General features: G+C 41.1%; 1 protein-coding gene across 1 annotated transcript in view; it reads left to right on the forward strand.

Annotated features, from left to right (window-relative positions):
- The first annotated feature begins 312 nt into the window (after nt 1-312).
- Nucleotides 313-16,225, forward strand: part of DGAT2L6 (diacylglycerol O-acyltransferase 2 like 6) — a 28,152-nt gene continuing 12,239 nt past the window's right edge. Inside the window, exon 1 of the mRNA XM_003820167.4 lies at nt 313-497. Coding sequence (XP_003820215.1) covers nt 413-497 — 85 coding nt within the window. The 5' untranslated portion in view covers nt 313-412. The remainder of the gene's footprint in view (nt 498-16,225) is intronic.

Below are 16,225 nucleotides of genomic sequence, written 5' to 3' on the forward strand. Positions count from 1 at the left end.
AACAAGTGTGGCTGCCAAGTCCCTTTTCTTAAGCAGGGAAAGGTAGTGGGGTGCTTTTCGGACGTCCTATTTGAGGCCCAAGATACTCTCTTCCTGCGCTGATTTATCAAGAGCGCCCCTCCCCCACAGCTAGAGCCACCCCAGGGCCATTTCTGCTTCATTACAATTGGGCACACGTGGAGAAAGGATACTACTGGGGAGATCAATTATATTGCCTGATCTGCAACCTGATGTGTGGGTAGGAAGTTGGGGCGGGGCAGTGGAGGAAAAGTTTGGTCAAGCCTGACAAAACCCCAGCAGCTAATCTTACTCCACAGTAAGAGATTATAGCAAAGCATCTATAATCAACTCAGCTTAAGAAGTTTTGACCTTCTGGTTAGGCTTCTTGCCACAACAGAACAGCACCATAACCATGGCTTTCTTCTCCCAACTGGATCTCCAGGAGGGCCTCCAAACCTTCTTTGTTTTGCAATGGATCCCAGTCTATATATTTTTAGGTGAGTGAACCCCGAGGGCTGGAGAGCACATGGGGAACAAACCAAAAGAGTGGCCAATCTCCAGATGAGGAGGGTTCCAAAGAGATCATCTGGGTGATCTCCACCCTCTGGGAAGGATCTGGCTGGCACAAAGGCCAGGAGTGAGGCTGTGGCTGTTCTGGTTTAAAGATTACTCCAGGCCAGGCACGGTGGCTCAGGCCTATAATCTCAGCACTTTGGGAGGCCGAGGCAGGTGGATCACCTGAGGTCAGGAGTTTGAGACCAGCCTGGCCAACATTGTGAAATCTCGTCTCTACTGAAAAAAAAAAAATACAAAAATTAGCCAGGCATGGTGGCATGCACTGGTAATCCCAGCTACTTGGGAGGCTGAGACAGGAGAATCACTTGAACCCGGGAGGTGGAGCTTGCAGTGAGCCAAGATCGTGCCACTGCACTCCAGCCTGGGTGACAGAGCAAGACTCCGTCTCAAGATGAAAAAAAAAAAAAAAAATCACTCCAGTCTTCTCAGGAGCTGTCCCCTATGAACTAGCTGAAAAGAGTCATATTCAGGGACAGGGCAGAAGTGGTGGTGGCTTACAGAGTTGGTGTTACCAGGTAGGTGTAGGGTGATTTTCTAGTCTATGGTTATGGTGAGACAATTCTGGAAAATCTGAGGGCTGCCTGAGTGACATCTCAGACAGAATTTTGAGAAAGAGCCAGTTGTTCTGTGGACTCACAGCACAGAAGTCAACAATGTTGGGCCTCTCCCACCCAAGAAGGCTCTTCTGAGGCAGCTTTTTTTTTGTTGTTGAGATGAAGTTTCACTCTTGTCGCCCAGGCTGGAGTGCAAACGGCAAACGGGCTGACAGCTCCAAGATTTTCCCTGCCAGAAACCAGGGATTTGGGGGTGGTCAATTACAGGTGCAAGCTTGAAAACTGGATGAGGAGAAATAATGTCATCCTGAAGGATGAGACAGGTAGGAGACAGCTGGTTCCAACCCATGGGAGGCTATATGACCCTTAGAGCAGAGGCTCTCAACCAGGGTCCTATAGACCAAAAATTCAGGGTGGATGGGGGTTACTTTGAATTGGGATGAATAAAACTGCCTCTTTCTTTCCACTAACCTCTAACTGAAATGTAGTATTTCCTTCAATGATGAATGTAGGCAATAAACCACGAAGTGTTAGGAGTACCTGTGAGTGTCAGTAACAGACATCACAGAGATTTGCATTTCATATTATAGTTGTTGCAGGCATCTCGAAATTTCATTTATGTTCACGACTACTTCAAAATTCCAGTAGTTATTGGCACTGCTGTTAGATCTGGTTATTTAATGCATACATCAAGAAGCACATATGTTACTATATTATATTGTGGGTGATATTTTGATAACTGAATTTTAATATAATGGGTTTCCTTTGTAAATCTGCGTATTTTATTTTGTGCATTTAAACATATTATTCAGAGAAAGGGTCCATGGCTTCACCAGACTGCCAGAGGGGTCCACAGCCTTCTCAAAATGCAGACTTATTAAGCCTTATTAAAATCAAAACATGCTAAGCCCATTGATGGCTTGACTTTAGCTATATCGAGAGAAGAAAGTCATTTTGTTAGTAAACTTAGTTGTTTCTAGACTTTCATAGTTTCCTTTTGTTTTCCTTTGCATTTCCCCTAACTTCCTCAAAAAGACCCCTTTGATAAGTTCTGACCCTCAGCCAGGAAAGTGAGGAGCACAGGAATGTCCTAAGAGACTTGCTATTGGGGTGGCAGCAACCGTGTCAAATCCGGGTCCCAGAAAGAGTGGGCAGAGATGGGGCAGAGAGAGCAGGGGAAAGAGGTCAAGAGAGGATGAGCTATGTGAGCGGGTCCTTTTAGGTGTAGGGCCTGTCCCACCCAAGAATGCTCTTCTGAGGCAGCTTTTTTTTTTTTTTTTTTTTTTTTTTTTGAGATGGAGTTTCGCTCTTGTCGCCCAGGCTGGAGTGCAATGGCAGGATCTTGGCTCACTGCTACCTCCGCCTCCCGAGTTCAAGCGATTCTCCTGCTTCAGCTTCCCGAGTAGCCACCACGCACAGCTAATTTTTGTATTTTTAGTAGAGACGGGGTATCGCCATGTTAGCCAAGCTGTTCTCAAACTGCTGACCTCAGGTGATCCGCCGACCTAGGCCTCCCAAAGTGCTGGCTGGGATTACCGGCATGAGCCACCGCGCCGGGCCGAGGCAGTGTTTCTAATTAAAATGTACTCATTTTTCTGCCAGAAAATGATACTTTCTCATATATATTTTTCTCTATTTCATTTCCCCTCTCAAAGGACACTGTGTCCTGCTGGGTATAGGGTAGAGAGTGTATCAGACAACTGGATATGTGAGGGACCAAGAAGGTGAGGATTAGCCTCCAAGTAATGCCCTTTTACCCCCAAATCTCAACGGTTTCTAGTTGTCCCAGAAGAGCTGGAGGAGTGGAGTGGGGATGATACCTATGGGTCTTCAGTGGAAACACATAAGAATAAATGGGGCCAGGTGCGGTGGCTCACGCCTGTAATCCCAGCACTTTGGGAGGCCGAGGCGGGTGGATCACAAGATCAAGAGATCGAGACCATCTTGGCCAACATGGTGAAACCCCATCTCTACTAAAAATAGAAAAATTAGCTGTGTGTGGTGGCGCGTGCCTGTAGTCCTAGCTACTCGGGAGGCTGAGGAAGGAGAATCACTTGAGCCCGAGAGGCAGAGGTTGCAGTGAGCCAAGATTGCGCCACTGCACTCCAGCCTGGTGACAGAGCAAGACTCTGTCTCAAACAAAAAAAGTAAAAAATAAAAAATAAAAATAAAAATAAAGAATAAACGGGATTTTTTTTCACCTTCATTTTTAAAAGCTATTTTTATTGTGGTACAATACCTAGAACATAAAATTTACCATTTTAACCATTTCTAAGTGTGCTCTAAGTACATGTCATTAAGTACATTCACAATGCATGGCCACCATCCATCTCCAGAATTTTATCTTCCCAAACTGAAACTCTGTATCCATTATACAATAACTCCCTAATTCCCCCTCCCTCCAGCCCCTGGCAACCACCATTCTGCTTTCTGTCTCTATGAATTTACCTATTCTAGGTACCTCATATAATTGGAATTATTATTCCAGTGTTTGTCCTTTCATGATTGGCTTATTTTACTTAGTATAATGGCTTTAAGGCTCACCATGTGGTATCATGGGTCAGAATTTATTTCCTTTGAAAGGCTGAGTTATACGGTGCCTTGTGTGGATATGCCACATATTGTTTTCCATTCATCTATTGATGGACATTTTGGCTATTGTGAGTAATGTTGCTATGAATATAGATGTACAAACATCTCTTTGAGACTCTGCTTTCAATGCTTTTGATATATACCCAGAAATGGAATTCCTAGATCACACAGTAATTCTGTTTTTATTTTTATTTTTTGGAATTGCCATCCTGTTTTCCTCAATGGCTGCACAATTTCACATTCCCACCAACAGTGCACAAGAGTTTCAATTTCTCCACATCCTCACCTATACTTCTTATTTTCTGTTTTTTAAATAATAGCCATCCCAATGGGTGTGAGATGATCTCATTGTGGTTTTGCTTTACATTTCCCTGATGATCAGTAATGTTGAGCATCTTTTCATGTGCTCGTTGGCCATTTGATTTGACTTCTTTTAGACTGATTAGCTTTACCATTCCATTTGTCTTTCTCTTCTAGTTTAGGTGCTATACATCTTGTTTCTGTTCTTTTAGTGATTATGCTAGAAATTACAACACAAATCCTGGGTCTTGAAGGTTACCAAGGTAGCTTCAGTGTCCAACAGGGCGTGATGCCCACAGAGGTGCCTAAGATATTCAAATATGTTCAATCCAACAGTTATAGATTAAATACTAATGATATGAGCTTGGGCTGTCCTTGCTGTGAGATCCTTGCAGCCTCCTTACTATCTAGTAACAGAGATAAACCAATCATTCATTCAATCATTGTCCGCATTTTATGTGCCAGTGCTGGACATATACACAGATCACTATAATGTAAGACAGACTGTGGTGAGTGAAAGAGCCATGACAAAGTGATATTAGGGTATCAGAATAAGAAATTATTACATAAGTTGAACAGATCAGGGGAGACAGGAAAGGGAATCACCGTGGAATGGCAAACAGGACATGAGTTCTGGAGTTCATCAGACTTAGATGGCAATTAGCTATGTGACTCCAAACAAGTACTGCAATCCCTCTAAGTCTCAGTATCCCCATCCTCTCAGTCTGGTCCATGGGAAATGCTCCTACAGAAATGTCTGCCTTCCTCCCTTCCTTCCTCCTCTTCTTTCTCGCCTATCTTTCCTTCCTCCTTTTCTTTCTCGCCTTCTTTCCTTCCTTCCTTCTATCTTGCTCAGAGCCTCCCTCAGTGCTTCCCCTCCTTCCCAAATGATGTTCAGAATCATAGCTGATTACTGAGCATTACTGGAAGTAATGGGGAGGAAATAGAGAAAATGGAGGAAAGGCAGAGGGACAAGAAGGAAGGAGGAAGCAAGAAGAGAGGAATGAGAAAATGGCTTGGAGGAGATTTGGAACACAAATATTCATGTCCTTAAAATTAGGCTGTGGCTCTGACAGCCCCTCTGAGGGCCAGCTTTCATTCAGAGGATGGCTTTCCCTCATCTCTTCCGGGCTTGTATCACCATCCCCCTAAACTATCTCAATATCCTTTTTCCTGATCGTCTAACCTCTGATCTCCACCCTCTCCAATCTATTCCAGTGCTTACTTCTGGAGGTCTTTCAAAAGCATCTTTTTTTTTTTTTTTTTTTTTTTTTGAGACGGAGTCTTACTCTGTTGCCCAGGCTGGAGTGCAGTGGGGCAATCTCGGCTCACTGCAACCTCTGCCTCCCGGGTTCAAGCAATTCACCTGCCTCAGCCTCCTGAATAGCTGGGATTACAGGTGTGTGCCACTACACCCAGCTAATTTTTTTTTTTTTTTTTTTTTTTTTTGAGGCAGAGTCTCGCTCTGTCGCCCAGGCTGGAGTGCAGTGGCGCGATCTCGGCTCACTGCAAGCTCCGCCTCCCGGGCTCACGCCATTCTCCTGCCTCAGCCTCCCGAGTAGCTGGGACTACAGGTGCCCGCCACGATGCCCGGCTAAGTTTTTTGTATTTTTTAGTACAGATGGGGTTTCACCGTGTTAGCCAGGATGGTCTCGATCTCCTGACCTTGTGATCCGCCTGCCTCGGCCTCCCAAAGTGCTGGGATTACAGGCGTGAGCCACCGCGCCTGACCATTTTTTTTGTATTTTTAGTAGAGACAGGGTTTTGCCACGTTGGCCAGGCTGGTCTCGAACTCCTGACCTCAGGTGATCTGCCCTCCTCAGCCTCCCAAAGTGCTGGGATTACAGGCGTGAGCCACCGCCTCAAAAGCATATTTGATTACATCCCTCTCCTGCTCAAAAATAGTCAGTGGTTTCCCATTGCCTAAGCGATGATGTATAAAGGTATCAGACTGGGCATTCAAAGCCCTCCTCCACTCTCTGGTGCTAACCCCTTGCCAGCTCGTCCTCCTACTCTTCCCTACGTGATTGCCTTGCGTTCCAGGCAATCTATTCACTAAACAAACAGGAAATGTACTCTCCCACTCCTTCACCTCTGCTCCCACTACTCCCACTACTCCTGCCAGTGGAAAGATGGCATGATAGCTCTTCCTGGACTATCCAGGGACAGCGCCTCCTTTTAGATACTACTCAAGTCATATCTTCTCTGTAACATTTTCCAGACAACCCAAGACTATATCGCCTCTGAAAGTCTAGAGCATTTTGTAAGAATGGCTGGGTAGCAGCCATTATATCTTTTGTGCCCTCTACCCAGTAAGCTCCATGAGAACAGGAGCCCTTTCTTATCATTATTATATTTCATGCAAGACCAAGCTTGACACTAACTTGAAGGTCTTCCAGATTTCTTCTTCCTCAGCAGAAATCTTTAAATTCACTCTTATTCTTTTTTCTCTCCCTTGGACATCCTTTTTGAGTGTGTGGGACTGCCCTCTTTCTCTGGTTTCTGGTACTGTAAAAAATAGAACAGGTTGGGTGCAGTGGCTCATGCCTGTAATCCAAATATTTTGGGAGGCCAAGGTGGGAGGATCGCTCGAGCCTGGGAGTTTGAGACCAGCTTGGGCAACACAGTGAGACTCCATCTCTACAGAAAAAAAAAAAAACCAAAAAATTAGCCAGGCATGGTGGTGCATGCCTGTGGTCCTAGCTATTGGGCAGGCTGAAATGGGGGGCTCATTTGAGCCTAAGAGGTAAAGGTTAGAGTGAGTTGTGATCACGCTATTGCACTCTAGCCTGGGTGACAGAGTGAGATCCTGTCTCAAAATAAATAAATAAAAATAGAACATAGTCTTCAGACCAGTTCTGTCACTTACTTGCTATGAGACCTTATGCAAGTGAGTCTCTGTTATTTTCTATGTGACCTTGAGCAAGTAAGTCATTCACCCTGTACCATAACAGAAACAGCATAGTACCTGCCTCTCAAGACTGTTCCAGAGATCTTTGAGGTGAGAAAATCCTCAATACATGTTAATTTTCTTCCTTTTAACTACCGAAATTGACTACTTGGAGCCCAACCACCACACCTGGTAAGATACTACCAACCTTGTCAATCTTGCCACTTGATCAAGAGAGGAGTGACAACCACTCCTCTGAGGCAGACACCTTAGACACTGACTTTATTGCATCTTCAGGAAGAATAATGATAACTAAAGCAGATACAGGCTTTTTCTTTTTCTTATTTTCTTTCTTTTTTTTTGGAGACAGAGTCTTGCTCTGTCTCCCAGGCTGAGGCTGGAGTGCAGTGGTATGATCATAACTCACTGCAGCCTCAAACTCCTGGGTTCAAGCGATCCTCTTGCCTCAGCTTCCCGAGTATCTGGGACTACAAGTGTGCACCACCATGCTTGGTTAATTTTTAAATTTTTTTGTAGAGACGAGGTCTCACTATGTTGCCTGGGTTGGTCTCGAACTCCTGGACTCCAGGGATCCTCCTGCCCTGGCCTCCCAAAATGCTGGCATTACAGGAGTGAGCCACCATGCCTGGCCTAGACTTTGATGCATTCCCAGCATTCCCACATACCCATTCACGGCATCTTTCATTAATCCCCTTCCATCACCCCAGCATCAACTCAGCTGCGTTGGGCTGAAAAATTCTACCTCCTTGGTGACTTTCAAATTGGTAAGTGAAATAGTAGCCTATTTCAGGTTCCCATTGGCTTTCATCTGAATGCCAAAACTCTTAGCTGATCTCTTTGCCTATAGTTTCTCTTGCTCTCACAGTTATTCCAGATTATCTTCCTGAAACAGACACAATCATGCTACTCTTCTGCTCTCTGCTTACTAACCTTTACTGGCTATTCATTTCCTTCAGCATCAGGCCTAATCTCTCCAGTTTCCTTCCCAGCTTCATCTCCTGTACCACGGCTTCCTTAGGCTGCCTGTGTTTTTGCAGGTAATGATGTTACTCCCAGGCCTTGGACTCTCCCATCTCCTGGCCTTTGTTCAGGCTCTTCTTTGTGCATGGAGGACCCTTCCTCTACCAATCCATCTGACAAAAATCCTACCTTTCCTCCAAAATTCAACTTTGAACCTTATCTTTCACAAGAAACCCAGAGCTTCTCCAAGACAGGAATTTTGTTTTCCACGTGTATTAATGTGAGTTAATACACATGAGGTACTTAAAATAGTTATTGGCACATAATGAATGCTATCTACTTTTTTTCCTACAGCTTGGAGTAAAGATACATGATCTCTCTGATTCTTAGTTTCTTCATCTGTAAAACAAGATAATAAAATTATCCACCTATGAGGATTGCAAGAACATTAAATGAGATAATATACATTAAGTGCTGAACAGAGTGCTGTTTCACAACAAATGGTCAATACATGGTATCAAGGACCATGCTTGCATTATTTTCATCATTTCCATATTTACTCCTTTCACCCTCCCCTTTCCAGTTCCCAACCCTGTCCCCATGGCTTTTAACATAGAGATTTCATATGAGGTAGGCTCATCAATGTTTACCGAATTATTAAATTACCTGTCACTCCTACAAGTTCTTATATTTATAGTTTATTTGGATCCAACAACTAATCACAAAGCCACAGAAATTCCTCTTTGACAAACTACTTTTGTTTTTTGTTGTTGTTGTTTTTTTGTTTTTTTTTAATTTCTGAAGGCATTGAGCCAACTGACTAGATTAGGCAAGCATTGCCAACATTCAGATTTAGGTCATTGCCCCGAAACATGAAACATAATGTTTTCACCCATAAGAATTATAGGTTTTCACCTTACACTGGAAATAACTCGTTGCCTATATCCTTACACTCACATGCACACCTTATAACTTCAGATAGCCTTTCCTTGTTTGGAATAAGGTTTCTCTTCCTATTAACTTTCACCTGCAACTTGGAGAATTGTGAAATTGAACTTCTTCCTTCACTATAATTCAATGTAATGAATATTTATCATAAGCTATCTCTCTGTGTTTGGCACTGTGCTAAAGGCCAAACTTACTGTCTGATAGGGAGAGAGACAGACATATGAGGTACTAATTACACCATCAAACAAAATGAACCAGAACCAGAAAGAAGCACGAGTAATGTCTTGGGAGTGTGCAGAAGAGGGAGTCCTTAATTCTGACCAGGAGATGAGCAAAGATATCACAAGGAAGTGTCATTTGAGCTAAACCTTAAAGCCTGAGATAATTTTGATAAGCAGAAAGTTGGAAAGAGAGTAATAAAAATAAGGGAACAGTATCATCAAAGGCACAGAAATGTGAATTACATGGTGAGTTGAGGGAATGGGAAGTAGACAAAGGTGGTCGGGCCCGTTTCCCATACTTTAGCCATTTGTGTCCCATCTTCTGGCTCTTTCCACAGCTGTGTACCACCTATGCTATTATTACTTAACATACTTTTCCTTCAAATTAAGTCATCTCTGTAGCCTAAATTAATGTATTTTAACAGGAAATTTTATATCGCTACCATGAATTTGCTTTTATTCTCTATGCATTAAAATAACTTTTTATCCATACACCACCTTGGATCATCTAATGTCCCTACAGGGCATGGGAACACTAGGCTACGAAACACTTTGAGAAATACTAGGCTGCAGCATAAGGAATGTGAGTACGGGTACTGAGAGATGAGGCTAGGAAGATACATGGGGCTAGGCCGGTGAGGGCCTTGAATGCCAAGCCAATGTGTTCAGACTTTATTCTGTCAGCAGTTGGAAAATATTGATGGTTTTGGAGGAAGCAAACAACATTATGTGATTGTGCTTTTTAAAAATTTCTGGCAGAGGTGTGGGAAATGGATTGGAGGGGAAGAAACCCATAGCTGAAGGGCAGACAAAAGGCTGCAGTCCAGACTAGAAAAAAATCAAGTCCTGGACCATAGCAGTAGCAATGGGGACAGAGGCAGGAAGACGGATAGGAGAAGTTTTTTGTTTGTTTGTTTGTTTGTTTGTTTGTTTGGAAAGGGAAAGAAGTCAAAGATGGCCTAAAAATATTGAACCTATGACATTTATCTTGAGGCCTGAAAGATGAATAGGAACTAGCCAGACACAGAGCTGAAGAGAGAGTTTTCCAGGCAAAGGGGACGGCATGCAGAGAAGCCCTGAAGCTAGAGAGCACTTGAAGGAGCTGAAAAAAATAGCATGGTGGAATGCAAAGAACAAGGTGGTGGCCAGAGACTAGATCACCAAGATCTCCTAACCCTTCTAAGCCAGGGTTAGGAGACTGGACTTGATCCTAAGGGCCACAGGAAACCATATTTATTGTTGAATTGTTAAATTACCATATACTCCCACAGGTTCTTATATTTATAGTTAACTTAGATACAGTAAGTAATCATAAAGCCACAGATATGCCTCTTTGATAAACCAGCCATGTCCTTGGCTACATGCTATAGATTGATAGAGACAGACTTGCATTTAATGCACTGGCTGCATCATGGCTCAAATGGAAGCAGGCAGCCTATTTAGAAGACACTGGTAGTCATCCAGGTGAGAGATAATGGTGGCTTTGACCAAGTGGTAGCATGGAGGTGGGAAATAGAATAATTTGAAAGATATCTGGAAGGCAGAACTGGCAAGAATTGGTAAATGACTAAAGGGAAGTAACAGCTAGAGCTTAGTGGTTAAGGGTACAGTCTCTGGAGTAAGACAATCTTGGTTTTCAGCCCTGGCCACTCACCTGCTAGCTGTCTAATCTTGGAACAATGTAACCACTCTGAACCTCAGGTCCTCATCCACAAAATGATAATGATTACTGTTCTCATGGGGTCTTTATGAAGATTAAATAAACTATGCCATGTGAAACAGTTTTACATGATAAGTGTACAATAGATATTGGCTATTAATCTATGGGCTAAGTGAGCAAGTGAGAGGAATCAGAGATGATTTGAAGAAAGGACCCACTTAGGTCATATTGGTACCATTTTTAACTTAAGCTAGTAATCATTAGCAATTTGAGGCTGTACAGGTTTAACTTTTTTTAAAGTCAGGATCAGGGATAAAGAGTGACATTATGTAATGATAAATGGGCTGATTCACCAAGAAAACAACTATCCTAAATGTGCATGCATCAAATGATAGAATTGCAAAATATATGATGCAAAAACTGATGGTGCTGAAAAGAAAAATAGACAAATTAGCAATTATATTTGGAGACCTCCTTGACAACTACAATCAATCAAAACTCACCTAACATGAAATAAATAACCCATCACTATAATCTTAATTTTAGAAGGTTAGAAACCTTCCAAAAAGAGATTTTCAGACCCAGATGGTTTCAACAGCAAATTCTACGAACATTTTACAGAAAAAATATCACGAGTTCTATGCAATCTCTGCAAGAAAGCTTAAGAGAAAGGAACATTTCCCAACTCATTTACGAGGCCACATCCTGATACCAAAATCAGACAAAGATAGTACAAAAAAGGAAAAGAAAACTACAGACTAAGATCCCTCATATATATAAATGAAAAAAGCAACAAAATATTAACAAATTGAATCCAGCAATACATTACAAAGAGTAATGCACCATGACCAAGTGGCCTTTATCCAGGAAGGCAAGTGTAAATATTTGAAAATAAATCAATGTAAACTACCATACTAACCATCTAAGCATGAAAAAACCCCATGTAATCATATCAATTGACAAACTTCAACATGTAATCATGATAAAATCTCTCAGCAAACTAGGAATAGAAGAGAACTTCCTCAACCTGATAAAGGGCATCTACAAAAAAAAAAAAAACCCTACAGTTAACATCACACTTGATCATGAAAGATGAAATACTTTCTCCCTAAGATTAGAAACAAAGCAAGGATGTCCACTCTCACCACTTGTATTCAACGGTATGCTAAAAGCCCTAGCAAATGCAATATGGCAAAAAGAAAAAAAGAAATAAATGCATACAGATCGGAAAAAAAGAGAAATAAAACTGTCCTTACTTGTAGATGACATGATAGTATGTATGGAAAATCCCAAGGACTCTACTTTAAATAAAACAAAAACCTCCAAGAACTAACAAATGAGATTAGCCAGTCACAGGATACAAGATCATGCATAAAAATTAATCACATTTCTATATACTAGCAGAGAAGAATTGAAAATAGAAATTAAAAAAAAACCATTTAAATACCTTCAAAAATAAAATGTTTGGGAATAAATCTAGTAAACCATACAGGATTCATAGGCTAAAAACTGTAAAATGCTGATGAATAAAATAAAAGATCTAAATAATTAGAGACATACCATGTTCACAGATTGGAAGATTCAACACAGTAAAGATGCCAATTCTCCCCAGATTGATCTATAAGTATAATGCAATTCAAGTAAAAATCACAGTCAGGCTATATTAGGTAATAGTTTTGCATAAATATTAAATTTCCCAAGTTCGATAATAGCATTGTGGGTGCTATAAGGGAAGAGAATATCGTTTTTCTTGCAAAATACATGCTAAAAACTATTTAGAAGCAAAAGGTTGTAATCTCTGTGATGTATTCTCAAATACAAACATATATGTATATACTTACATTTTTACATTTAAAGATAAATCAAATGTAAAATGTTGACAATGGGTAGATGTAGATGAAGATTAAACAAGACTTTATTAAAATAATCTTGTTTTTTCAAAATAAAAAGTTTAATTAAAAAACCTCCATCAAGAGTTTTTGTAGAAATAAACAAGCTGATTCAAAAATTTATATAGAAAAACAAAGAAACTACAAATAATTAAAACAATTTTGAGAACGAATAAAGTTAAAGGAATTATACCATCTGATTTTGAGACTTAACATAAGACTAGAGCAATCAAGACAGTGATGTATTTGTGAAGGAATAGATATATTGATCCACAGAACAGAAAAGAGTCAAGAAATAAACACATGAATATAGTCAATTGATTTTTGACAAAGATGAAAAAGCAATTCCATGGAGGATGAATAAGTCTTTTCAAGGAACGGTGTAGGAAAATTTGATGTCCATATGTGGCAAAATGAATCTTGACCCAAACTTCAGGCTCTATAAAAATTAACTCAAGTATGACATCAACAAGATGGTGAATGGGAAGTCCATCACATCTCTCCAGAGCAACAAGAATCTGGCAGCCATCCATGGACCAAAGTACCTTTGTGGGAATTTTGGACCCAGGTAGGATGTTGCAAAACTCTAGTAGAGTCCAACACCAAGGAAGGCTGTTTTGAGAGGGCAGGCCCACACCCAGGCTTGTTGACTGTGGTGAAGGTTACAGACCTGGAAATAGCCTCATCCCCCTGTAAACTCAGCTACAATGCCATTTGGTCATGATTCTGCCACCAAAATCATCTTCCAAGGCATCCAGGAGGAGTCACAACCATCTGTGCCTCAAGTTACAGGACTGCCAATCTTGGTCCCAGCAGTATACCCTGAAGCAGCCTTATAACTCAGCTCTGGTCACACTCTGCTGTGGTATGGGAGCAATTATGCCTTCCCAGGGGCTTGCTGGGAGTCATGCCTGTCTGTGCCATAGGAAGCAAGCTTGCTAACCTTGGTATCACAGCAGATCCTGAAACAGCCCCGTAACTTGGGTCCAGCTCCATTCAACTGTACAGGGCAGTCCTGTCCACCCAGGAACCTGGCAGGAGGCACACCTGTCCATGCCCATGGAGGCAGGCCTGCAGGCCTCAGTCTTGGCTATAGACCTTGAGGCAGTTCTATGACTTGGTTCTAGCCCTTCTCAGCCACAGTCCCGGGCCTGTCCTGCCTGCCCAGGGACCCACCCAGTGACCTAGCAGAAGCCCCCCCATAAACCTGCTGAAATCACTCTATAAAGACTGATTTGCTCCTTCAAATGCACAGAAACCAATGAAAGGCTATACAAATAACAAATAATCCAGCAAACATGACATCATCGAAGAAAACTAGTATAATTCCAGTAACAGCCCAAATAAATGGAGATCTATTAAAGGCTTGAAGAAGAATTCAAGATAATCATCCTGAAGTGCAGTGAGTTGTAAGAGAACACAGACAACTGAACAAAATCAGAAAAACAACACATAAATGAGATGAGAAGTTTAATAAAGAAATAAAAACCACAAAAAGGACCCAAACAGAAATCCTGGAGCTGATGTATACAATGACAGAACTGAAAACTAAAAGAAAGAGTTTCAATAGCAGACTTGATCATGCAGAAGAAAGAAATGGGTAACACAAAGATAGGTGATTTGAAATTAGCCAATTAGAGAAACAAAAAAAGAAAAAAAAATGAAAATGAGTGAAGAAAGCATAAGGAACGTATGGGACACAATAAGCAAATGAATCTGCTAATTATGGGTGTCCCATAATTTAGGAGAAGAAAAAGAGAGAGAAAGAAACGGAAAGATTATTTCAAGAAATAATGGTTGGAAACTTCACAAATCCTAGGAAAGAAATGGACATCAAGATTCATGAAGCTCAGAGGATCCCAAGCAAGATCAACTCAAAGAAGAATATCCTGAAGCACATTATAATCAAATTGTCAAAAGTCAAAGACAAAAGAGAATATTGAAAGCATTAAGAGAAAAGAGTCTCACCACATACAAGGGAACCTCATCAGCAAACTTCTCAGCAGAAATCTTGCAGGCCAGGAGGGAGTGGGATGATACATTCAAAGTGCTAAAAGATGAAAAAACTGCCCATGAAGAATACTATAACCAGCAAAGTGGTCATTCATAAATGAAGGAACAATAAAGACATTCTCAAAGCCAGGCATGGTGGCTCATGTCTGTAATCCCAGCATGTTGGGAGGCTGAGGTGGGAGGATTGCTTGAGGCCAGTTTGAGAACAGCTGGGGCAACATAGTGAGACTCTGTCTCTACAGAAATAAAAATAATAAAATTACCCAGGCATGGTGATGTCCAGCTACTTGGACTTCCAGCTACTTGGGAAGCTAAGGCAAGAAGATCGCTTGAGCCCAGGAGTTCAAACTTCAGTGAGCTATGAGCATGCCACTGCACTTCAGCATAGGTGACAAAATGAGACCCCATCTCTAACAACAAGAAAAAAAGACATTTCCAGACAAATAAAAGATAAAGGATTTCATCACGACTAGACCTACCTTACAAGAAATGCTAAAGAAAGGTGTTTAAGTTGAAATGAAAGGATACTAAATAACAACATTAAAACATATAAAAATATGAAACTCACTGGTAAAGGTAAATATATCATCAAATCCAAAATACTCAGAATACTGCAATGGTAGTGTGTAAATCACTTTTAACTTTATATCTTTTTATATCATGTATCCATTAACAAATTATTGTAGCTGTAGTTATTTTTAGTACTTTTGTCACTTATGTTAGAGTTAAAAGTGGAAATCAAAAAGTATCTTGAGGCAAATGAAAATGGAAACACATCATACCAAAACTTATAGAATGCAGCAAAAACAGTTCTAAGGGGAAAGTTTATCATGATAAATACCTACATAAAGAAAAAAGGAATGTCACAAATCAATAACCTAACTTTACATCCCATGAAACTAGAAAAAAAAGAATAAAATAACCCTAAGATAAACAAAAGTAACAAACCCTTAGCTAAACTAACCAAGGAAAAAAGAGACACAATATCAAATAAATAAAATCAGAAATAAAAGAGGAGACATTACACCTGATGACACAGAAATATAAAGGTCATAAAAGACTACCATGAACAATCATATGCCAAAAAATTGGATAACCTAGAAGAAATGCATATGTTTCTAGACACGTACAACCTACCAAGAATAAATTATGAAGGAAGAAAATCTAAACAGATCAATGACAAATGAAATTTAATCGATAATCAAAAACCTCCTAACAAAGAAAAGCCCAGGACCAGACAGCTTCCTAGGTGGTCAGTAGTTCAAGACCAGCTCGGCCAACATGGTGAGTTTGAGACCAGCCTGGCCAACATGCTGAAAATACAAAAATTAGCCAGGCATGGTGGCGTGCTCCTGTAGTCCCAGCTACTCGGGAGGCTGAGGCACGAGAATTGCTTGAACCAGGGAGCAGTGAGCCGAGATCACGCCATTGCACTCCAGCCTGGGCAACAGAGTGAAAGTGTGTGTCAAAAGAAAAAAAAAAAAAAAGGATTAATGTCAATCCTTCTCCAACTCTTCCAGAAAACTGAAAAGGCAGGAGCACTTCCAAACTCCTTTTACAATGCAAGCACTACCCTGATACCAAAGCTAGGCAAGGATAGT

This window comes from Pan paniscus, chromosome X (genome assembly GCF_029289425.2).
Source record: "Pan paniscus chromosome X, NHGRI_mPanPan1-v2.0_pri, whole genome shotgun sequence".
Lineage (NCBI taxonomy): Eukaryota > Metazoa > Chordata > Mammalia > Primates > Hominidae > Pan > Pan paniscus.